The sequence below is a fragment of the Copadichromis virginalis genome, linkage group LG23, assembly GCF_057382275.1.
Source record: "Copadichromis virginalis isolate Kocher_CV1m ecotype Utaka linkage group LG23, C_Virginalis_male_GT1.1, whole genome shotgun sequence".
NCBI lineage: Eukaryota > Metazoa > Chordata > Actinopteri > Cichliformes > Cichlidae > Copadichromis > Copadichromis virginalis.
Window position 1 is genome coordinate 25,257,785 of NC_140639.1, and position 26,219 is coordinate 25,284,003.

At 40.7% G+C, this 26,219-nt stretch overlaps 1 protein-coding gene across 1 annotated transcript in view; it reads right to left on the reverse strand.

Annotated features, from left to right (window-relative positions):
* LOC146681002 (glycerol-3-phosphate dehydrogenase, mitochondrial-like) overlaps positions 1-26,219 on the reverse strand; it is a 36,283-nt gene that overhangs the window by 4,599 nt on the left and 5,465 nt on the right. Inside the window, exons 2-14 of the mRNA XM_085447850.1 lie at positions 26,078-26,184; positions 20,770-20,941; positions 19,925-20,049; positions 19,678-19,775; positions 19,116-19,279; positions 13,561-13,725; positions 11,178-11,322; positions 10,394-10,587; positions 9,880-10,014; positions 9,624-9,799; positions 5,551-5,682; positions 5,311-5,469; positions 1,219-1,331 (exon numbers count right to left, since the gene is read on the reverse strand). Of these exons, the coding sequence (XP_085303976.1) occupies positions 1,219-1,331; positions 5,311-5,469; positions 5,551-5,682; positions 9,624-9,799; positions 9,880-10,014; positions 10,394-10,587; positions 11,178-11,322; positions 13,561-13,725; positions 19,116-19,279; positions 19,678-19,775; positions 19,925-20,049; positions 20,770-20,941; positions 26,078-26,179 (1,880 nt within the window). The 5' untranslated portion in view covers positions 26,180-26,184. The remainder of the gene's footprint in view (positions 1-1,218; positions 1,332-5,310; positions 5,470-5,550; positions 5,683-9,623; positions 9,800-9,879; positions 10,015-10,393; positions 10,588-11,177; positions 11,323-13,560; positions 13,726-19,115; positions 19,280-19,677; positions 19,776-19,924; positions 20,050-20,769; positions 20,942-26,077; positions 26,185-26,219) is intronic.

Sequence of the window (26,219 nt, forward strand, 5' to 3'; positions counted from 1 at the left end):
CTCCAGAATCTCTGAATCTGGTTCTGGGTCTATTAGCTGTGTAATAATCAGAGCCAGCAAGTCGAACAAAAAAATGTGAGGAGTTGTAGAGACAGACTGACCAAAGTTACAGTGGGGAGAAATATTCCCCTTATAGTAAAAATATGAGAGCGAACTTAAATATGATCAGGGTCATAAATTACTATAAAAATAATATTTTAAGATTATTTAAATACTTGCAGGAAATCCTGTAGTTGAAATTTGCTCTGTGCCCCACAGTAAGAACCACAGAGTCTGTGTGCCCCTCCATGGACATGTCTCCCCTGACCAATCACCAATCACCAAACCGGTCATGCTAAACGATGCTACAGACAGCACAACCTTCTCCACGGCTTTTCCAGACACTTTCACATCTGTCACGAGTTCAGGGTGAACCTGCTCTCGTCTGTGAAAAGCTCAGGGTGCCTGTGGTGGACCTGCCAATTCTGGTATTCCTTGGCAAATGCCAATCAGTCTCCACAGTGCCAGGCAGTGAGCACTGAGCCCACCAGAGGACAGCAGGCCCTCAGGTCACCCTCATGTAGTCTGTTTGTGATTGTTTGGTCAGCAACATTTAAACTAGTGACCTAATGGAAGTCATTTTGTAGCTCTCACAGTGCTCATCCTGTTCCTCCTAGCGTAAAGGAGCAGATATCGGTCCTGCTGATGGACCTTCTATGGCCCTGTCCAGCTCCCCTACAGTAACTGCCTGTGTGTTCCTGAGACACAACAAACCTTCTGACAATGGCACGTATTGATGTGCCATCCTGGAGGAGTTGGACTACCTGTGCAACCTCTGTAGGGTCAGGTATCGTCTCATGCTAGCAGTAGTGACACAGAGACTGGCCAAATGCAAAACTAGTAAAAAACAGAAAAAGTGAAGAGGGAAAAATGTGTCCCCTCCAGCTGCAAATCATTCCTTTGTTGGGGTTTGTCTCATTGTCACACGTCTACTGGACTTGTTGTTCATTTCATTAACACCAAAGCAACTGAAACTCATTAACAAGCCCCTCTGACACTTAAATGACCAGAACAACATCCCAGAGATTTAACTGACTGGATGGTATACTCTCATTAAAGTGTCCCTTTAATTTTTTGAGTAGTCTATAACTGATATGGAACATGATTAAGAAAGAAAAAAAAATGCATAAATCAATCAGGAAACTTAAATGAACTATCTGACGTTTTCAAAAGCACTACCTGGCTACTTCATGGTTGTCCAGGTTAATCTCAGACGTCTTGGTTATTTGCTCAGAGCGAGACCTGTAGCCCATCTCATGGTACAGGAACTTCCTCGCTGCCTCAAGTTCCTCCTGGATTTAAAGAAAAAAAAAAGTGAGCCCACACTAATCAGCAGAGTCATTTTCTCCTTAATCAGAACAAACAGATTCACACATACACCCTCTGTAACTCAGGTTATAACATTAAATGAGGCATCTAATGTCTAATGAGGTCACTACAATGTGTGTCAACGGCTAAAATGTTTCTTTTTCTCCAGCTTGCTACATGTCACTCATACAAGCTGCTGTCTCAAAATGCACAGCTCGATGTTAGTTTACCTGATTCATCAGATCTTTTAGCTCTAAACAAACCTCAAAACACTGGAAAACATCTGGTTTTCCAAAACTCAAAATAACATCTTCAAAAGTCTCTTTGTGTCTGACCACCACATCAAATCTAAAGAAAGTCTGTCGCTGTCACATGACAGTGACAGTGAGGAGAAATTATTTATTATGGCTGCACAACTTCCACCCATCCTACAAGTGAGACTCTCTAATCTGTGTTTTCTAATCTGTGTTTTCTAACTCCAGGGCCCTATTTCAGGAAGCCGGTTTAGTGCAAACTCTGAGTAAGTATACCCTGAGTTAACGAAAACTCTGGGTTTTCGGTTTCACAAAGCGAGTTTAGATTAATTCTGAGTGAGTTACTATGACGACACACTCCGTGAAGCTAACCTGCCCCCTAGCAGGTTTACTTCAACTAACCCTGACTTTCTCCGCCTCTTTGTCAGAAACCTGACTGTAGGAAGTGTCAGACATGGCGTGCTCCTTCCTTGAAGAGCCAGTAGATGTTGAAGCCCAAATTCTCCGCAGAGCTCTCCGCCGGGAGAGAGTGATTAGAGCGCGTTTGGACATTTTATCATTTCCTGATGATTTCCTGTGTGAACGTTACCGTTTTTCAGCACAATCTATAATTTATTTGAATAACATCCTCAGGCCTAATATTGCTCATGTGACACATCACGGACATTCTCTCAGTTCTGTACATATTATTTGTATCGCACTTCGGTTTTTTTGCAAACGGGAGCTTTCTGTATAATATTGGTGACGCTGAGCACGTTTCCAAGGCTACCGTCTGTCGGGCAGTCAGGAATGTTACAGTTGCACTGAAACGTCTCCTGCACTCGTTTGTGGTGTTCCCCGGTCATAGACCCACAAGATTTATCAAAGAGGGATGCCACAAAATTGCAGGTATCAGGATGAACAAAACTTAATTCATGATGTGGTGATACTTGGACTACTACTTAAATTTTACATTTATTTTCACGGTTCCCAGGCGTGATTGGCTGTATAGATGGCACTCACATTCCAATCATTGCTCCGACTATGTGAACAGGAAGTCTTTCCACAGCATTAATGTACAGGTACATAGTTCCCTGTAGCATTTCAAACTAACAAATTATTTCATTATAGTAATGGATGCTAATTTGTGTTCTCTGCACTGTGAAGATCATATGTGATGCTGCCAACATTATCACAAATGTGGAAGCCAAGTGGCCAGGCTCTGTGAGTGGTGGTGGTGGAGGACCCCCACCTGTTTTTCGGGCCTCCGCTTTTTTTCTGTTGGCTATAACGGGTCACATTTGAGCATACAGAGTAAGCAAATATGTACTTGTAATGTGCTCAGATAATTTCAATAAGTGCTTACAGAGGGGAAATTAATGTAGCCTCTAACTGCAATTGATTTACATCGGACAAACAGACCAAGCACCATGGCTCATAATACAATTACACCTCACCTGTTTGGACTATATTTTTATATTTCATTTTTATTTGCTGCCAGGAACGTTTGGGGCCTGTTGGGTTGCACCTGCGCTCACATCACGTCACAAAATAAAATGTATAAAATAAAAAATGAAATATAATAAATAACGTGTTAAATGGGTGGAAATCCCTAGATCAATGTTTAAATTAACACTCACGCATTGACTCTGTCGGCTATTTTTTGCCATGCATGCTCCCTTTCTTTTGCAGCTGAGGCTGTGTTACTTTTTTTCTGCAAAATTTGCATGTTATCGGCATATGCTGCCATCAGAATTTCGGCCTCAAGCGCTGTAAAATACATTGACCGCGCCTTCTTTCCCTCCGTCTCCATGGTGACTCGCTTAATCTGTGCTCCACTAATCAGGGCTTTATGTATCCTCGTGCGCGCGCTTAATTTGGGGTTAAAGCAACTCTGCGTTGATTGAACTAATTGTTATCAGCCTTTCTGAAACCGAATATTCCGAGTTGGACAGTTCGGGGTTACTCAACCCTGAGTATCGTTTTTCACTCTGAGTTTTCTAAACCGGCTTCCTGAAATAGGGCCCTGGACTACGCTGATTAAAATCTCTCAATCACAGACAAAGAATTACCAATAACAAATTTTGGGGTGATGTTACAGGTTTTTTTTTTTGGGGAAACTGATCATTGGAGCTGCAGTACTGTGAAAAAGTATCTTCCACCTTCTTGATCAATCAAATCAAACAAATTTAATACTAGAAGTTAGTAAGTCTGAGTAAATACAAACTGCAGCTTTTACATTTATTCCATGAAAAACTGTAATTAAAAAAAGGGATCATCAAGATGTTTTTGGTAAATGTGAGACGAGCATTTGTGATCTTTTTGGTCAGCAGTGGTTTTCTCCTTGAACTCTCCCATGGACGCCGTTTTTGCCCAGTCTCTTTCTTATTGTTGAATCATGAACTCTGACCTTAACTGAGATAAGTGAGTTAGATGTTCTTTTGCGGCCTCTTGGATGAGTCATCGAAGCTCTTGGAGTAATTTTGGTTGGCTGGTCACTCCTGGGAAGCTTCACCACTGTTCCAAGTTTCCTTCAATTGTGGATAATGTCTCTCACTGTGGTTCACTGAAGTTCCTGAGCCTCAGAAATGGCTTTGTAACCTTTTCCAGACTGATAGATGTCACTGACTTTGTTTCTCAGCTGCTCCTTTAGATCGTGATGTGCTGTGTTGGTGTTTGAGATCTTTTAGCTTCACTTTGTCACACATTTTCTATTTAAGTGATTTCTTGATTCAACACGTCTGGCAGTAATCAGGCCTTAGTGTAGCTGAAGAAACTGAAGTCAGGGTCCCAAAAAATGTGGTTAATACAGTTAATTCATGATGTACTTCTTCACACAGGCCCAGGTGAGTTTGGATAGGGTTTCTCCCTTAATAAATGAAATCTTCATTTAAAAACTGCATTTTTGTATTTACTCTGGTTATCTTTGCCTAACATTAAATTTTGTTTGATGATCTGAAACATTTCAGTGTGACAAATATGCAAAAAAACACAAACAAACAAAAAACCATGAAGAAAGCAGACACTTTTTCACAACAATGTAACTGAAAGCTTTTACACAAGGAAAACCAGAAACCAGATTGTTTGGTGCATGATTAACCGACTTGTTTATGAGCTATTCTCCCACTACTTCTGCTGGTTAACAATAAAGGCCTAAAATAGCTCAACTTTCATGCATGCACAGAGCCTCCTCTATGAAAGAGCAAAGGGTGTGGACATTTCCATTGTACTCTGATCAAAAACGAATCCCTGCCCCGACTTGAGAAACCCACCAGGGATTAAAGCTTTATGCAGAAGCCAGGGGAATAAAACAAGTGTAATCCCATCAGTGCACATCCTTTTAACCTGCAGACATGCACCTCAGGATGCTGGTGACAGTTTTAGAAATAGAGTTAGGTTATGTTTTAACCATAAGCACACTTTCAGTAGTAGATGTGGGCCTTATATTTCCTTTTATTTATGTCTGTGAAGACATTCTCATCCAAGAAGCTTCTCGGATGAGAGGTGAAACGTCTTCAAGCAACTTAAAGAAGTCCAGACGCTTTTCTTTGCAAGCTCCTTTGACTACGATGACCTGGAGGACTGAGAACCTTCACAGACATATTGCCGTGCATATTTTTTTAATAAGCCTCTCTATGTGGACAACAGAGATTCTGTAAATCTAACCATACCAAACGGTGACCTGGTGAATGTTAAAGGGTTAAAAACATCAAGTGTTGTAAAGCCGTACCGTCCTCTTCTCCTGACTCCAGTCCAGTTCTTTGCCCATGATCTGGACGATACGTGGGAGCGCCTCATCAGCCGCCTGCACATTCAGGAAGCCCAGGCGAGTTCGCCGGGCGATGACATCGATGGCGGTGCAGGCGTACTCCTTAATCGCATATAGCACCTGAAAAAGACGAGAAGCTCTCAGACACTCTTCAGACACACAGCTGGAACTTTAACCGTTTACACAACAGTCCCACTTTACCTCGCTCTCGATGTACGGGAATTCAGACACCAATCTTTTCCCGACGATCGGCCATCTCTGCCCGGTGACCTGAGCCATTTTGGCAACGTCGAATGCCCTTCCCCCATACGTGGAGGCCAGGTGTTGAGCGACCTGTGCCAGAGAAAGATATAAATACTTACTTAAATACATAGATTTTATATTAATTTATGTTAATAATAATGCTAATCAGAGGTTTTCTGCCCTGAAAACATGTTTAGGAATTTATACCAAAGCAAAATCACCAGGACTGTGATAAAACACCATTACTCAAATACTCAAACAATTATCAAAGGTCATAAATTACAGGGACATGCATAAACAGTAAGGTGAAACTAAAGCAAAAAGACTGCCTGAATTTGTGTAGTCAACCCACAAACACACAATTTAAACTGTGTTAATAACAGTATTAAATTATTGGATAATCAGAAGCACTTATTAGAAGTTTATTGACTGTTTAGTTACATCGAAACATGTGACCCACCTGTTATTCACTGATAAAACTTTTATTAAAATGAATACATTATTCACTCATTAGGAACTTTTTTTTGTTTTGTTTTGTTTTTTTCTTACATCTGCTAGAACAAAGTCTCATCATGGTCTATAATTTGATTTTCCTAAATATATCATTTACACTAAACTGCTTTTTATATCTAAACGTTTTTACCATCCTTGTCATAGGAGCTTTTATATAAAGTCATTAGCTGATCTGAGAAATACATAAGCAGCATCAGTAGAAATATTACAAGTCATTTCCTACATGAGGAAAAAAATATGTGCTAAAATATTTCTATAGAGAAAGATGTTGAACATCCTACTCCAACTTAAGAATTACAGGTGTGACGCCAGCTTATTTGGGTTTTTCCAAATAAGCTGAATTCAGTGTGTGTATAATAAGTGTGTGAATGTATAATTCCTGTTATCCCTCCTACAACATATAAGTCCATTATTCTGAAAATCTATTTGCTCTTGGTTAGTTTTTCCCAGCTGCCAGTGAAATAATGAGCAATAATGGCACAAGTCTGAATAAGTAAATAGATACATTTAAAAATAAATGTACAAAATGAATGTTTGAATGTAGACAGAGAAATAAATCCAAGTTAAAATACAGAAATAATTAGATAGCTACATAAATTCATGTGGAGAAATAATATACAAATGCAAAAACAGAACAATTAATTAATTAATATCTACTACCTAAATAACTTTCAAATAATGACCGAGTATAAATGAAGATAAATGTAAAAATAAATAAATCATTAAGTAAATGTTGAAGTATATATGATGCAAAATAGAGAATTAATTAGATTAATGTAAAACTATGGAAATTGATTTGCAGAACTAAAAACATAATATAAAAACTGAGTGAATACACTAAATAAATACATTATATAGATTAAATACATTAAATTTATCTATAAATTAATGTTGTAAACTAAAACTAAACTAAATAACTGTAGTAAAACTGAGCATAAATACATAAATAAATACATGAATTGTGAAATACAAAAAAATATAGAAAATGTAGAATAAAAATTAAAAATATCAAATGTAGAAAAACAGCTGTAGCCTTAATTAAAATTTGAATAGTATGTATAGAAATTATTTTTCAATTCCCTCCCCGAATAAATGTTTGTATTTACTTAATTTATTGATTAATTTATTTAGAATTATTTAGTTTTCTGTCCTCTTTAACAGCATGTTTTTAAAAAAGGTCAGAAAATAACTGTTAGATTAACTGTTAAATTGTCTGTTGTGTTTAACCAACAGCCCAAAAAACATAGTTTTAATACAAAATTAGAAAAACACCCTGATATTAACAGACTCAGCACTGTCCATCAATCAAATATTCCACTTTTAAACTGAAGACTGATTTTAACAGACGTTACACACAATTAAAGAGTTAAACAATAAAAAGCTTCTGCTTTTAAACGCATGTTTAAGTCCTTTCACTACAGTTTAAATTATGTAAACTTGCAGCTGCTGGTATTCAGATGATCGATTTCACCTCTTCTGAGTTAAACGACAAACGATAACGCCGCTTTGTCAATGAGGTGTCACATGTTTACAGAACACAACAGGTTATTTGCTATTCAGATCGTTGGCCTGCTGATCGTGTGAAAGGGCAAACGCTGTCCAAATACCAACAGTGACCTTTTAGGAATATTTCAGAGAACAACCAGAACAACCAGAGCTGAGGCCCCTAATGAGGAGTACGTTTACTGCAGGCACTCAGCGCAGGACTCCTTTTTCCTTATGAAACTATGTTCTACTGCGCTTAATGAAAACGAGCAGGCTAATTATCAGAAAGACGCTGCAAAGCTGATGTGAGTCGATGTGCCTTTCCTTAATGCCACTGGTAAATTGGACAGCACACAGTGCGTTCTAACGCGTGTCCAGTCTTTTGTGTAGTGGAAATGTCAGCTTTGTTACAGCAGCAGCTTTAATGTCAGCATCTGGTGGAGAAGACACCGAATGTGTCTGCGAGAGCTGCAGTTACAGCTCGGTTTGTACACGGCTGTGTCAGCCAGTGTGTACAGTAGCTACGCACTCCCAAACTTTTCTTAATGAAGCAGTAATCTCATTGATTGGTCTGAAAACAAACCTGGAAGATGTGGCTTTAAATATAAACCGTCATTTATCTCAGTGGCAGAGAGATCCAGACTTTCACATTAAAGTCAGACACTTATTTGTACACTCACCAGCCACTTCATTAGGTATACTTTTTTAACTGCTCATTAACACAAACATCCAGTCTGCCAATTACATGGAGGCAACTGAGTGTATTTAGGAATCTGGACATTATCAAGATGATGAGCTACGTTCAAAAAGCATCAGAAAGAGGAAGAAGACGGTGATTTAAGCAACTTTAAACAATGCAGGGTTGATGGACTGTGTATTTCAGAAGCTGCTGATATGCTGGGAGTTTCCCCACACGACCATCTCTAGAGTTCTAGAACAATCTGAAAAAGAGAAAATAGTCTGTGAGCTTCACTAATCTGGGTGAAAACGATGCTAGAGGTCAGAGGAGAATGCTCAGCCCGCTTCGAGCTGATAGGAAGACAACAGTAACGCAAATAACCACTTGTTACAACCAAGCTATGCAGAGGAGTGTGGTCTTCTGCTGCTGATGCTGATGCTGATGCGTCTCATCAGCAGCAGAACGGGTGACACGTCTGTCAACTACAAACAGGAAACTGAGGCTACAGTACACATGAGCTCACTAATTAGACAATCGAAGGCGGGAAAAAGGAACTGGTGAATGTTTCCCTGACCTCTAGTTCTTCCTCTTCCACCAGTACAGCTTCACAAGTTTGACTTTGCCATTTTACCAAACTTTTCAGATAAAAGTCTTTCAGCCTTTTAAATGAAAGCTGTTAATATGAAAACATCAGAGAGTGTTGCATTTTGACAACAATCAGAAGTAGAGCTTCATCGATGAACCAGCTATAATTGTAAAGGACAAAAGACACCTATATATCAATTTAACATTTTCAAGGTTTAGACTGATGCTCAAATGCAAGCTAAGATAAGATAAGATGGTCTATATTAGTCCCACTGTTGGGTAATTCACAATAAACAGATGTAGCATAAGAAGAGATTTGAAGATGTGGTGGTAAATTATGGGGCTTATTTATCAGTTTTTTGCAGCTTGGATCATAAGTTTTCTAAAAGAAGAAACAAAACTGCACATAAAGCATAAAATCATAAGAAACTCAACTCTCCGGTCCACAACGACACACTTCTTTGGCAAGTCTGATAAAATGTACAAGAGAAGGAAACTTTAAATAAAGGCCTAGTATGCTTTGGGGTTAATGTAAGAAAAGGCCACTGTTTGAGAAATTAAGGCTAACATGTATAAAGTATCAAACCTGCCGAGTAGGACTGCTTTAGGCTGCTGGAAGCGACTCAGTAACAGAAGGAAAGCAGAAGCAGAGGAAATGAAAGGAAAAGAGCCATCGATCAGCAGCTGTGCTTAAAAACCTGCTGAGCTTTAATAGTAAACAGTACAGTATTAGGCTTTAATGACCAGCTGCAGTAACGTAACATCTGACCTCTTTCTCCAGGCCGTAGTCCTGCACCAGGCGGATGTAAAGGGTCGGCGTCCACCCCTTGGCTCCCTCCAGCATCAGACCAACAGTCTTGCAGGAGTCAGCTGAGAGGCGGTGGGCCTTAATTGTTGCGTCCAGGGTCTCTTCAGCCATAGATCTGTAGGTGGTCCATTTCCCACCTGAACACCAAAGCTGTGTTTTAAAATCCATCACAGGTACCTCTCATTGAAGATGATCAAACAGATGAAGGCCAGCTCACCAGCGATTGTGACCAGTCCGCTGTCACTGATGCTGACGATGTGGTTCCTGCAGATGGACTGGGTGTCTTTGGAGCTGGGGTCCGTCACTAGGGGACGTATGCCGCTCCACGCTGCCAACACGTCTCCTCGACGCACTGCAGACACAAAAATGTCACACCATGTCATGTTTATTAAAGAAGGAGCCAAAGAGGAGAATATAGAGCTAACAACTCTATATTCAACTGTGGGCCAAGAATGAATCCCTGAGGGACTCCAAGCACAGCAAGATTTGATTTAAGACCCTTAAGAGCAATCTTTCTGACTAGAAACTCGCTGCTCTACCCAAAAAGATGAGATTACGATTACCTACCCTTCCCCAATGCATCACTGAATGACCAAACCTGTGAGTCAGTAATTTAAAAAAAACCTTTAAAACTGCAGATTCAGTCACCATATAAGCATGCGGCTCCATGTGAAGCAGGTAAAAAATAAAAAGCAGGCTACTCAAAAGTTCATCACAAAGCGCTCCTGTACCTTCTACATCAGGGCTGAGATAATTGCGGACCTCCCTCAGGATGAAGTTGATGTCGTCCTCCCCTGGGATTGGGTGGGCTGTCACACTAGTGGGGGTGTCGGTTGTTCCGGCGATGGTCATGTTCTCCCACGGCAGGAAGAAGATGACACGACCATCGCTGGTGGCTGGATCGAGGAGACCCATGTTGTCAGGACTGTGCCAAGGAGAAGGGAAAAAAGGAGGATTTCTTATTATTAAATATACCACTCGTAATAGAAGTAGCAGGAGTCTGTGCGGTTTATTGAAATAAAAAAGGAGAGTGGCGCAAAAAAATTGAGGAAAACAGGAGGAAAAGAAGGAATGGTGGCACTAAAAATGAGGAGATGAGGGCCAACCTGAGCAGGAGACAAATGAACACAGATATGGAAGAGGTAGAGGAGGCACGGGAGTATGTGGGTGGGGGGTAGATAGCAGCAGGAGGAAGATGAGAATAAGTGAGCAGGAGGAAGAAAATTAGGTGGTTGGCATTTCTGTTCAAAGGGCTCGCGCTCCCTCGGGTTTCACTCAATAAGCTTAGCTGAACTTTAAAACCTCCGACTTCAACAAAACCACTCTGCCACTCGGCTGTATCTTAACCGGAGAAGATTGTCCTATGTATGTAGGCGGAGGTCAGATAATAGTTTGGCTAGCTTAGTATTTACACACAGGAATGAGAAAACACAGGAACTACTATACATGTTAATGGAAGAGAAAAAGAAAACAACAGGAACAGCTTTGGTTGTTTTTGGCATTATTATGTCAGACCTGTAGTATCCCGGGATGACGATGTGAACTCCAGCACTGGGCTGGCAGATGTTCGAGGCCTCCTGGTTGTCCATCTTCCTCAGAGCGTCTGTGAACGGTCCGGTGGCGTTGATCACACACTTGGCCCTCACGTCAAATTCCTGCCCTGTGAAGACGAGCGAGACGTTGACAGATTCGATTAAGAGAGACATCAAATACAAAAAATAAGCAAACAATAATGTGGGAGGAACCGTTCACTGGCTTCTTAATGCAAACAGCAGCTTCTTATCACAATTAAATTGAGTTTTTCCTTTTTTATTTCACACCACTGCAGCACCGTCCTGCCTGTGTATATATTATTTGCTATACACATTCATTTCTACTTACATTTACAATAATGCATTTACCCAAAAAAAATCCTTTTAGAAGCCTTCATGGTCATTAAGAACAATACATAACTCAAATAAAAGGAAGCTGTAGATATAGCTGCAGAAAACATCAGAGGCAGAAACAAGAAAAACAGCAACAAGATAATGGGAATTTCCTTTATCAGCTTTGAAGTATTACTAATAACTTATTCATTAATAATCTAATGTAAGGCTTGTAGTTTATAATATAACTGTTATTAATGACCTGAAGCGCTACAGCTGGACACGATGAGACTTTTTTATTTATATTTTAACTTCTCTGTGGACTGCAGTGCACAAATATTTGGCTCTAATTGTTGCACTTTTCTCCTTTGTTTGAGCGCCTCTTAATACAAGTGTCACTGACCCTTTGACACACATTTACAGAAGTGTTTTTTTCCTACGTCTGAGTGCTTTGAACCTAACATTCACATGCTCACACTCTGATGGATGCACAGGGGGAAGACATGACCTGCTCTACCTCCTGAGCCGACGTCACACGCAAATAAAGCAAAAGCCAATTAGACGTGGAATTCAGTTTTTGCAATCATGCGAATGCTTGGCTTCAACTTGTCTGCCATTTTGAACATGTGACACTGTAGTTCTAGATGTTCAGGCAAGGTGGCAAGGTGATACTACTTGCAAATATGTCTTGATGCATGCTCAGCCAACCAGGTAAGTAAATTCTGAAAGACTGAGCCTGAGGACAGTCAAGGAGGCCATTTACGTGAAAAGGTAAAGAACATCTATGAATGGAGGAGGAGCCTTAAGGGTACATCTTTTGCCATCTAACAATGCTGTGATTGCAGCCACTCCCACTGTGAATGGCACTCATGGCCATTGATCTATGGACTTTAATCAGTGGTTGTTGATCAATGGTCATGATAATTTGCATATTAATGATCAAGGAATTGACCTCATAGCCCATTCGTTCATTCAGTGGGCTGGTTTCAGTCATTATGCAAATGTACTGTTTATAAGATTGGAAACCTGCAGTCAGCTGAGACTGAAGAAGTCACTTGGATGAGTGACAAAACGTTTCTCCCACTGAAAACGCCACGTCCAGATGAACAGAATCAACCTTTTAAGAGGTACTTGCAAAGACGTATACAATGTCTTGGACACCAGGAAACTATTGTTAGGAGGACATCGACTTATCTGCAAGCATTTGCCAACTACTCTCCTAGTGGAAGTGATGGAGATCTTTTGCTTTCAAAGTAAAAGTTGCACCTTTTGAAAGGTGTTGGCTGTGTAGATCCAAATTTTACTTTAAAGGAAACTGTTTGTTTCTGGCTGCCGTTTAATGAGTAGATGGCAAGTGTTTGCACCAACTGCCAGAAACCTCCAGGAACTACTCACCAACTGGTTGTTAGTGCACATTTTTAATGTCCACTATGGTGGATAACTATTGATCAATGTGCGCATGATGTCACACAAGAAACCTGAAAGGTGATGAATGGGTGGGAGAAAAAAAAAAGCAATCCACAGTGAAGGTGAAATTGGGGGTTTCTGATTTTCCCGCTCCCACCATAGGGGGCGTATTTGAGCTCAATATGACATGTTTTTCCAAAAAGCGAGAAGAGTGAACTTAAGTTATTAACCCTGGCTCTATGGTGTTAATGAGAAGTTAAAAGAAAGAGATTAAATGGACATGCCGTTGTTATGGTTACATGGTGGTCTTCAGGTATATAGCAGGTATAGAGCTGACCCTTTCCATCCTCACTTCCAGGGATTTTTCATAAATATATTTAATCCTAATGTTTAAAAAGCTTTTTTAATGTCAGTCTCCATGTAGACTGATGCAACAGTTTGAAGCGGCACAACACAGCTTGGCCTTTTTAAATGATTATTTCATCTTCTCTTTTTATGGTGTTGGAGGAAGTCTAAACCTTCAGGGTCAGGATGATCTTTCTAACCTGTGCTTTAGGAGCTCAGAGACACTTTCGGATGGAAAAAATTAAACTTTAGAGCGCCATCTCGCCGCCCGCATCCCTCACCTGTGATGACGTCCCTGCAGCGGGCACCGCACACCTTCTCTCTGCCGCTCTGTGGGTCCTTTTTCTTCAGCAGGTGAATCACCTCGGTGTAGTTTGCGATGGCGGCGCCGTAGCGGGCGGCACTGAGGGCGATGGCCAGGTTCATACGGGCATCATTGTGCTGACCTGAAGCAGGACAGAAAAGAAGGACATGAACAAGATGGAAGGAAGAGGTAATTTGTGCCTTTTTATTGGCATTTAGCTGGATTTCTCACATGGATAGGAGAATTTGTACCTAGGGGAAGTATTTGAGGAATGCATATATATATAATACAGCAGCCAGCCAGCTCGGCGTAAGTGGATTAGGCCCAACATTTGGTGTGTGTCTGTGACAATAAAGGAGTGTCTGCTGTTGCTGGTGGCAGCGGCAGTAACCAAGGAAGTGGGAGAAATAGCTGCTGCTGCTCACCCGCTCCGACCGGTGACGCCGCCGCCGCTGCTGCTCTGCGGTCTACACCGCCGGGAGAGAAGGTCATATTTCGAAATGTCACGGGCGTGATTGTTCCAGACGGCATAATTGGAGAAAAGACGACCCACCCCTCCCCCTCCTCCCCATCACCCTGGCCCCCAGCCCCCACCCCTTCAGAGCAGATGATGGGAGGATGGTGAGGAGGTGAAAATCAAACATATGCTGCTCTGCACCAGGAAAACGCTCTTCCATTTTCTCAGTCTGCAGGCAGGAACCTCCGATCACTTAAGAGTAAAAGTATTTTAAATGGATAAATAAAACTTCAGGTAAGCGCTCCTTACTGTGCTGAAGAAATAAACGGATATTAATGGATATCGTATTTTATTTCATAGTAAAAATATGATAAAGACAAACATCAGCAACCTGTAAGTGGTGTCATTTCTCCAATTAAAATAAAACAAAAAAAAAAACAAAAACAGCCTGTTGTGAGTGAACACAACGAGCCCATACTCAGCGAAGCCAGCAGTAGAAAACACATCACCCGCAGATACGCCGTTGTTATTTTCGGCGGCGGAACGGACGCCAGAGGCACAAGGCTCCTCACACTCAGCTGGACGCTCAGCATATGTTTGGTTCTCCTTCGTGGTGAAAAGGCAAACACGCAACCTTTAGCGCCGCGGGGGTAGAGGGGGCATCCTACCAGTCTGTCAACACATTTTGTTCGGCACCAGTGGAGATGTGAAGGCCTCGGGCAGAGCTGCATCCGAGGCCTGCATTCTCTAATCTGCTGTTTGGCTTAATGATACCATCCCTACATGTTTCCTGAAGTATATTTCAGATTTGCACTATTTGTGTTTAAATGTGAATAAAAGAGAAAGTTGGTCGTAAACTTTACCTGATTTAAATTCTTAGCATAAAGTATGTTTTTATGTAAAGAATAAATTGTTTTTTGCTTCTTTGTCTGTACTCGTACAGGTTTTGAACAGCACAGCTAAAAATATGTCTATGAACTGAAGAAAGACAGATTGTATTTTAAAGGCGTTTAATTTTTACTACTGCTGTGTTTAGTAGTTTATTCACACTGGCATCAATCTCATAGTAATTTGGGGCTTTTAAGGATTTCATTGAACTGTTTAAAACAAGAACTGGAAGTACAAGCTTGATGTTATTTAGGATTTCTTCTAATCAACACAAGGTCAAAAATAAACACGCAGTTCAAATACATCCACCCAACTGTGTCCGAGTTTCAACAATCTAGCTGTTGGTTCCCGGTGAAGTTGAAGAAATTCCTTCTTTATTATTCCAACCAATTTGTGCAGTGTACCAGTACCACTGGCAGCAAAACAGCCCCAGAGCATGATGTTACCACCACCATGCTTGACAGCTGGTATGTTGTTCTTAGGTTTGAAAGCCTCATCTTTACTCCTCCAAACCTACATCTTGTCGTTGTGGTGAAATGGCTCAATATTTGCTTTGTCTGACCATAAAACTTTTTGGCTTGTCCATGTGGGCTGCTGCAGATTTCAGTTGGGCTTGAAGGTGTTGATTTTGGAGCAGGGGCTTCTTTCTTGGTTAGCACCCTCTCAGTTCATGGTGATATAAAACTCACTTCCAAGAGTTTTCATTCAACAGTTTTTCATGGCAGGCTTGAGCCTTGGTGGTTTCTGGGTTATTCTTTAACATCCTAACCGATTTCCTGTCATCTGAGGGTGGCAGTTTGGGTCTTCTTACAGGACTCGGCAAAGTGGTGACAAATCTGAATAGTTTGTACTCATGTAAAAATGTTTGAACTGATGAGCCTGGAATCTGCGTTTGTTTAGAAATGACTTCAAGAGACTTTCACAGGTGGTGTAAATCTACATTTGTCCTTCTTAGATCTTCACTGAGTTCTTTAGACTTTCACTTTGTTCTCAGCACTGGTCAATAAGTGCTGTCAAAACTCTTCTGCACCACTTATTAAAATATTTAAATGAGTTGTTCAATGTGCACCCAAATCGTGTTTTTTAAAGCCATTAAAATGTGTGCTGTACAATCATTCCACCCTGATAATGGAACAGTTCAAATAAATAAATAAAAGCCTAAAGTTTTCCACAACATTCATGTCAATTATGAGTGGATACAAACTTCTGATCACAACTAACCGAGCAAAACTAAAACTAAAACTAAAAGTTTTGAAAGTGCTGCAGTTTTTTTAGATTTGTGGGCATGAAACTCTTTTTGCCAAAATATTACCGCTGGGCTCACATACCATTTGTGATTTCATGCTCACTCGGTGGCAAATAGACATGTACTAGCTAGCTATCATTTAACGTACTACTCTTGGTAACAGCTAAGATATCAACTGTTAACTAAAGCTTGACGCTGGTAAAAGTTTCAGAAATGCTAAACATTGAAAAGTCAGCGACACCAAACTGAACTTAAAGCAACAGAACATGTTAGAAACCGAGAGGCTACGACTAAATCTACAGGTTAGGGTCACTGATGGCTCTATGAGATGACTCCCAAAGCTCTCACTCAACTTCTCCTCCTTCCAGGCCAAAAAAATTCAAAAATAAAATCTATAATCTATAGTCTCACTTTTTGCCATTGCTATTAGTCCTCTCTTATTCTTTCTACAAGCTACCAGCCAATTTCTTCCTACTCACATGAATACAAAGAGTACATGAACGGTCAGTGTTGAATGTGTTAACAGGTGTATTTTCGGAACCTTTGTCTGAATAATTTTGTAAAATACAGAAGATTTATCAGGTCGGGTCAGAGTTAAGTTGCACATGATTATGTGAGTGTAGGTTCTCAGTCATTGTGGTCATGGTAGTCTTAAGAGTTGGTGACTGGACATCTTTGGGTGTTTTGAAGATCTTTTACTTTAGAGCTAAAGAAACCTCTTGGAAAAAAATGAAAGCAATCCTGTCGCCTTCTTTTCAAGCTCTTAAGACTACTAAATGAGTACTTCAAATAGCCTTTCAGCGGCTCCTAGTGTAGACAGCCATCAACAGATTCAATTCACAGAAAACTTAAACATGTTGTTCTGCAGCTACTGCAAGCTTTTTGTAGGTTTTGTTTCAGCAAATATACAACCAGAAAGAAAGAAATACTATATTTAGTTATATACATCACACCTGTGTTTTTGCATTTGACAATTTAATATGAGCTATTTAGACGCCTACGAGGGTTAGATATCCTGTTTTTCATAAGCAGAAAAGGTCAGTCCAAATAACATATTTTTTCATTCCCTCCTATCTGTTTAGTCATCTCGTGAATGCTCACGTTGATGTTTCAACACCCCAGAAGTCAATGGGTGCTTCTGAAAAAGATTTCAAGACCTGTCATCACGTTTGCTGCTGTCAGGCGTTTAAATAGCGGTTACAGAGCTGCTCTATAAAACCTCATGTTCACGCAAATTTCCATCAAGCCATCGCTATTGTAAATCTTTGCTGCAGGAGAGGAAGACGGCGGGGAAAGGGCAAGACTGACTCAGCTGTCTTTTCATGTTTACACAAAATAAAAGAGATGAGTAACAAATAAGCAAACAAAGCATGCTGTTTGGATAACTGAAAACTAGGGCTGAACGATATATCGCATTTGCGATAATATTGCGACATGATCAAGTGCAATTTTCTAACCGCAAAGGCTGCGATTATACTGCGATTATATTATACAATTCATGGGCTGCATCCTCCTGAGGCCGCATTTGTAGACCGATTACGTCACAGCGACGCGCCGAAGGCTGTCCAAATTACTACCATATCCCAGAATTCATAGCGCGGCCCAGCCAAACTCCAGTTTCCAGCAATGGCGGCCGCTACTAAGTTTTAAAATTACTCATACTAATCTTTCTGGGTCACAAAATAAACTTTTAACATATTTTCAGGCGAGAAAGTAGTTGTGTAAACATCAAATATCTGCTCGGTTTATCAAGATATCCCATATTTGCAAAAGTGCTTCGACGTTTTCAGAGGCGTCTGCTACCCACCAGCTCGACAGCTAGCCGGGAGCTCGAGGGTTACTGATGCGGCCGAGAACGGCACAACTCCCGGCACATCATTTTCAGATCACCGCGGAGTTTCGCTGCTCGGGTTAAACGTAATATATAAGTCACTTAGACAACCTAAAAATGTTATTGTTGGGCTTTTTTCAGTGTTTTGTTTGTTCGTGAGTAAATCGGTTTGGCTGAGATTAAAGTTATTAGATTAGATAAAATAAAACTTTATTAATCCCCCGGGTGGGTTCCTCCTTGGTTTTCACACAGCTGACTAAACGTCAAACAGAAAACTTATTAAACAGAAGTATGAGACAGTCGAGAATTTACACCAGTGTCTGGTTATATTTTAGATAGCAAGAAGCAGACGGCCGAGTTTATTAAACTCCACCGAGACAGCGGTGACGCTAATCAGAACTAGACCGTCCAATTTCACGCCTTTAAACTTTAAAGGCGTGTTTGTGTGTGTGTTTATACAATTGCTATTATGTTTGCACTTTATGTGTAATGTTACTGACTGCAGAGATCAGTAAGATGTGTGTATTTTTTATTTATTAGTTTTATTTATTTAATATTATTTTTTAATTGAATGACTGTCTAGTAGTTCACAGATGTCGAAAAACTGAGTGTGGTAAAGCCACTGATTTTTTTTATGTATATTTCTGCAATCTGCACATTGTACTGACTTTCATTTTAATGTTTACACCAGGGTTCCTTGTCAGCACTTTATGCTCAGATGTTTGTAAGCTAAAAATAAACTATTGTGTATGTTCAAATATACTGTTGTGATTGAAGAAGTTAAATAAAAATGTCAGTCATCAATTCATGCATCACCTCATGTCATCATAACAGAGGTCTGTCTTCCAGGAAAGAACAGTTTAAAATTAATGTAATATAGTATTGGCCATACTATATGATGTATTGCTTGTCTTTGTTTAATAATACAGAAGACAAAGACCTTAAAAAATAATCGCATATCGCATCGCAATCGCAATATTGGGGCAAAAAATCGCAATTAGATTATTTTCCATAATCGTTCAGCCCTACTGAAAACACACTGCAGCGCGGATGAAACAAACAGCTCTGCTGGCGTAAAAAACCCCAACAATAACGGAGCCGTGAGCTCACCGTCGTAGTACACGATGGCCCCCACCAACTTGTCCTTCTTCAGCATGGGGAAGAGCTCCAAGGCCTTCGTCTTGCTGAGGACGTAGCTGCTCTTCAGGCACTGGATCCCCGCCACCAAGTCGTACATCTTGATCCCTGCCCAGTAGTAAGGCAACTGCCACCATCTGTGAGGCAAACACAGTGATTTAAGTTCTGTCTACTTAAATATTTGGATACAAAATCTTGTTTTTTGGTCAATTTTACGTCACCACAAAGATGCAAAAATCTATTTTTCCTTCAGACAGGTATTAAACAAATTATAAGCTGGTTAAACAAGGCAGGTTTTGTCCTTACCCCAGTCATCATCAAAACGTGGCTACATTTACTCAAAACTTAGGTTTGCTCAACAAATAGCTACAAAGAACAAAAAGAGTAATAGATGTTGAACCGACAGGCATTTATACACCCCTACTGTAGTCTCACAGAGCAGCTGCTACCCAGGGAAGATGACACAGACCCACTGAAGATGAATCCCCCTCATAAACGCCCATATTTAACCAAAAAACCTTGTTCTAAATCTTACTTGTAAACAGGAAGCATGATGGGTAACGGCGCAGACAGGTGAGGTGCAATCTCCAGCAGGTTGGCTCGCTCATGGAGGGCCTCTTTCACCATCATGTACTGTTATAAAAAAATATATATATATATTTTCCTACTGATGTGCTCTGTTAGTGAGACTGAAATGACAATAAAAGTCTGTTTATCTAATCCAAAAAGATGATGGTGAGAGAGGAGCATCTCAATAAGCCGAAGGTGCAGCACAGAGTAACCTGCTCGTAGTCCAGCTTCATGATGGCCTTCTGCAGATAGCGGACTCCACCGTGGATGAGCTTGGTGCTTCGGCTGCTTGTTCCAGAAGAGAAGTCGCTTCTCTCAACGAGAGCAGTCTTAAGGTCTGGGGAAAATGACACAGCGCCTTAATGATAACGGTATTAAGAAGAGCCTTGTTTCCTTCTTACACTAAAACTTAAACTTATATAAGACCTAAACCTTACAGACGATTAGCTTATATGTCACCCGAAAACTTCAAGGCAAAAAACAAATAAACAGACGGCTCTTCGCTCTGATGAATCCGGTTATTATCAATACAAGTGAAAAATGTTGTTCTGACCTATTAACTTCAAAGTCTGATCTGCGATAAATGAGCTTCATCAGCTCGCAGTGAATCTATAAACCTGTAGGAGTGACGGCTTTTAAATAAGTAAGGGCCACGTCATAAACGTCTGCCACACAGTAATGACTAAACATAAACATGGATTTAATTGCAGCCAACTTTTACAAGCCCAGTACTCTGTACATAATAAGACCTGAAATGAACTTAAAAGTACCAGGTACTGCCACCTAAAGGAAAACCCTAAAGTAAGTAAAGTAAATACTCGTGGATTTAGATGTTGAAAGCAGTGCTTCTATGGATGTGTGTGTAAATCGGTGAATAGGACATAAGCGATATGAGAACCAGTCCATTTTGCACAGTTGCAGAATCTAGAAGAACCTCTTAAAAAACTGAAGCATAGAGTACAGGACCATCATAAACCTTCGACCATGATTCAGTGAGAACACTTCCAAAGCCTAGTGAAACCTGAAAGCAGAGACAACCTGCTGATGGCGGGCTTACTGCGTGTGACAGCGTCTAAGGCACATCCTGCCCCCGTGGCCCCTCCTCCGACAACCAGAACGTCGAACTCCTCTGTGTTTGTCAGCGCTGCGAGCTGCGCCTGCCGAGAGGGGAGCTCATCGATGAAGGGAACCTTCAGCTCTGCTTCTGCCGCCACTTGGGCTAACCGAGCCTGGATGTGACAGACACGCACATGGATCAGCACGAACACAAAGAGCACGAGGCTTTAAAGAGACACGGGCCCTTCGTAATGAATGCGAATCAGCTAGCTTTTCTATGTTAGACGTTAAATTAAAAGAAAACGTAGCAACACTTTCCTTGAGGTGCGTTTGAAACATTATAAGCACACTGCGAGGACATGATGCTCGCACCATAATCACCTCAGAGTGGCATGGGACATAATGCATAATGACTTGCAATCATTTCAATACATTATGCATTTGGATTGACTGTGTAATGAGATTACTGTAAGACATGTTTACAGTATAATAAGCAATGTGGCGGATGGAATATAATGCATGTATGGGAAAACAGTTATGACTTGATGGATGATCATTGCTCTTAATTGGCTAAAAGGAGTTTCTACAACATGCTGAACCTGAAAACCTGCAGATTCTGGTGAACAAACCGGCTGTTTATTATTTTAATGTTGCACAACCCAAGTGACTATACCACATATAGAAAAGTAATTATGTAATTGCAGCACAAATAAGGCTATTTTATGTGAGTATATCCAATATTATACTGCTCCTTTGAGTACTTTATAGTTAGTAAATAAGCAGTTGATAAAATAGGGATAAAAACCTACTGCTCGCCTTTTCTTGAGCTAAATTGTAGCAACACTGCATCTGTACCTGAAAGCTTTTTGACATAGCCAGTTACATTCTTCAGCAATGAAACTGCATGGTAAATGTCACGAAAATATGTGGCAACTTCTGCCACGTAACAACAATTATGACTCAATCAGTCGGGTAAACACCGCAGGGCTTGAATGTGCAACATTTTTTGTTTACTAAACACCTGCACAGGTCGCCTGGTGGGATGCAACCCGTCTCCAAACAGTGACAGTCCAACTTGGACTGGAATCGCTCTTAGATTGGCAAAGATTTACAAATAACTGCTGTCTAATTTATAAATGCAGAGAGATTGCTGCTGCGGTGCCATCAGTCTGAGTCGCAAAACTCTCTTACAATATCATCACTTTCCAATATTGTACTCGACTTAACTGGCTGCCAGCTGGTTACGTTCCTATATAAAAGTAAGGTTGCCGAGCACCTATGGCTTTTTGCGGTTAAACTGCAGTCCTGCAGGAACATCTGTTTCAAATCTATGAGGTTCTGACTGAACTCTGAATGAAAGTAGTTATTATGAATTTCTGTCCATGCAGAAAGCAAAAGATTTACATTGTTTCACTGATTCCCTACACTTGGTTGTTGTATTATTGAAAACAGATTCTATGCATGTGCCACTTTAACCCCATTCAGTCAAAAACTGATAGCAGACCGACTCCACCTTATTGCTGTTTTATCGCCATCTTCATGCACCGGTCGATTCCACTGTGGTCTCTGTCTCTGAAGCACCCAGTACAAAGGCAACGAGATCGCAAGTTCATTGCACACACAGTCGTGCTCTGGCCTAAGCAGTTTAACATGGTTGCGTATTTCCCCAGTCGAGTGCTTATGTCACTTTTCCCCAACTTTAAAAAAGTTGATGTTCTCAATCAAAAACCTGCAGAACGTGGCGTTTCACGTAGATGTGGGCCATCTTACTTTCCACCTCACTTGTTTCCAACTTCCTGCTGCTAGCCTGGGCTGCTCTCGGAAGGTCCTGCAGCCCAGGCTAGCAGCAGGTGGGTGACTGCAGGCTTAGACACAGTTAACTGAGGCACATTAACAAATTTTACTACATCACCCTGACGCTTCACTTATGAGAAAAGTCTCTTATTACTTCTCCCATCATCCTTTTAATCACTGATGTTAATTATTTTATGTTGTTGGCTAGCTGTTAATAAATAAGTAATAAGTAGGTAAATAACGACAAGCTGGTGGTGTGGTGCTGGTAACAAAATGTTGCTCATCACCTACAGATATCTTCTTGCAGGGGCTCAGGTTGGTAAAGACTGAAAGAAGTTATTAGGGGACTGTAAAAATGGTCGAGTTACCAAAGTGACTACAGATGGCATTTTTAACAAATCAAATTTTGAGCTCTCCGGCTCAAATCTGAAAATTGTTCTTATGAAGCTACTTTTGGCAGAAAGTGGAATCACAACGTGCTTATGATGTCCCACGACAAGTGAAGTGTTGCTAATACAAAAAAAACAAAAAAAAAAAACAGAACACATTCCTGGTGCGATTAGTTGCAAATCAAAGAGTGTGGAGGGTTACCACCTGCTGCAGCATGCTGCTCAGCTTTACAAAAATAAAAAATTAATAAAATTAATTCACACTGCAGGCTTTTAACATCGCTTTTGCCCACTGTCTGATTAGCAAAATAATGAATTTAAAGAAGAAATAATCACATCTACAATAAAAAAGAAAACAGCTCTGACACAAGGATGCAGGATTTCTCTTCTAATGAAATATTTATTAATTTTCTTTTTTTTGTTTAGCAGTTCGAGCTAAATGATTGCATCAAGCTGCTTTGAAGCCACCGCGGCATTTGACTTGCAAATACCAGCAGGCGTTTTTGTAATTTAAGCCTGCAGCCGCAAACAAGACCATGATATAATCATTGTCTATTTCTGATGATGCACATAGACAAACACCACCGCAGAATTAAGCGACGGTGTGTGCTCCCAACCCCCCACCTTCCCCAACGTAATCAAGTTAAGTCAAAGAGTGGCGCAGCCAGGCCCACGCTAATAGCCAATCGGCCGCTGTCTTGAAAACTTCTCCAAGCCATGTGCCCTTGCTAAAGGAGACAAGACGGACATTCATCTCATCAGCACTGCAATTACTGGGATTAGAGGCATGCATGATTACAAACTATTGTGAAAAATAATTATATTTCATCAGGGTCGACTTCTTGCTTACCAATCCACGCTTGGTTGAGAGGACGGCGACGGGCAAGAGAAGACATTATCGCACCGGGACACAAAGCAGAGTTCACATTAGGTTGTGCAGTCAAATAAAGCCTGGTATGTAGTTGTGTGGCATGCCTATAATAAGCCTAAAACACGTCATAAAGTCAGTGGGAACAGCTGTTTAGGTTTTTTTTGAAGAAGACAAGCTTGAGACTGGAGGCTTGAATGTAAAGACATCATCTATTCTTATCTTTCCGGCTGTTCTCAAAGATCCTAAATCATCATTTACTGTATGAAGAGTTTTGATGTCGCCTGTGGATAAACACAAGATTCGCAAAGCATCAAATGGATGAAAAAAATAAATAAAAACAACAATAATGCACTTTTTTTTATTGCTCAAAGTTAAATGAAGGAATTGATACCCTGACACGTCTGTTTTTGGCTACAATGGACAACATTAGTAGAGATACAGGCATGAAGTATGGGCTCATTATTAGGACACAGAGACCTACAGTTCCACCAAATGTACAATCCAGGGACCAGGGCTTCTCAAAGTTTTCATGAATGAGCACAAATGAGGGCAACAGAGGATTAAAAAACTTTACTGTTTGTAATCTCTCTGCTTAGAGGATGATGCTTGTATTTCTGAGTGACGCCTGGAGCCTACTTGTCCAAGAAGATGCTTCCTTGCTGTTGTTCAGAACTACAGTTCCTCTAACGGCCACTTGAGGCTGGCTACAAAAGTGGGTCAATCCTCACATACTTCACTGAACAAGTATGGCTAGTCGGAGCAAACATATTACATGTTAGATTTTAACCCTTTGTGGATCGTTTCATCCTTCCTTTTGGCTAATGGACGCTTTTGTGTAAGGTTGCTGCTGTGCTTTGGATCATTATCCTATTACATGACATAATTTGGCCAACATTTAGCTGTTGGACAGATGTCTCACATTTGACTGTAGAATACTTTGGTATACAGAGGAGTTCATGGTCGGTCAGCTTAATGACTGCAAGATACTCTGAGGCTGCAAAACAAGCCCAAATCATGACCCCTCCACCACTGTGCTGACAGCTGGTATGAGGTCTTTTTGTTGATATGGCACATTTATGAAGTCCTGTGATTTGTTGAGATGTAACTTTGCAAGCCTAAGCTGCACAGCCAAGTTCTTTTTTTTTTAGAGATAAGAGGCTTTTCCTGTTCAACTCTCCAAACAGGCCACACTTGTTCAGTCTTTTTTCTCATTTTATTGTCACGAACATTTCTTCGTTTTTTTGCACTTTCTCCAAGTATTGCATGATCTGACCTTGGGCTTAATTTGCTGGGAGGTCTGTTAGTAGGAATATTGTGGCATTGAGTTAACACACGGAAGAATTTATGCACCTTCAGAGGTGCTCACATTTGCAGATGAGAAAATAAAGTGAATTTGCTTAGCAGCACCTGGCTGTTGCTTAACTTCTTGATTTCTATGGAACCAGTGGCAGTGAACTTTCTTTCTTCTTCAACACTACATGTATGATTCATGACCGTGATAAAAACTGTGAATGAATTAAATGTACAGCGGAGGATTCTTGCGAATTACCAGGGACCGCCACTGGCCTGCAGGCCACACTTTGAGAACCGTGGCTTTGGCCTAACTTTCAGTCTTTATGCTAAGTTTGTTGGTTGTTAAAAGTAGCTTCATATTCAGAGAAGTGACATGACAGTGGTATCAATTTTCTTATTTAACTCTTGGAAAGAGCATAATAATGAGAGGGGGGGGGTCAATATTCCCATTATAGCAAAAAATAAAAAATGCTAGTGACAGGCACTTGACTTTTATGTTGAAAAGCCAAATGCTAAAATGGCCACACCTCCATGGCGAGTGGGTAGGCAGTGAACCAGTGGAGGAAGCAGAATGTGAGGGTGATTACTTCCATTTTACAGCCTAACAACACTGTAAAACCTGATGCTGCTGTGGCCGATTATACTATTTGTAATCACCGTTTCTGTGCAGCTCAAGGTCCAATCACGACCTCCTGCACAGCAGCAAGTAAAGCATCAAATACAAAGACTGAAAACACACCCAATAGACCTCAAACACATTCCAACATCTAGACAGGACATGCCCTGAATGGCACTCCCTTCCTAAAAAACAGATGTCTGCCTCTTCTTTTTCTTTTGTTAAGGAGAAGGAGCTCTCACAAACTATAAACTATTCCATGCAAAGTGAAAGAACATCTGCGTGGATGTCCTAGCCAAAAACAAAACTGAAAGCAAACATTTGTTGGAGCGAGTTTTCTTCTTACCTGTGTCTTTCTGTACTCGATCAGCTGTGACAGGCCAAACGCCGTGGCAACCGCCCCACCGCCTACAAGGGCCGTCCGTTTCAGAGCCCTCCTGAACGCCATCGGCCCTGCAGTGAAGGTACAGGGCAGGACAGAGACAGAG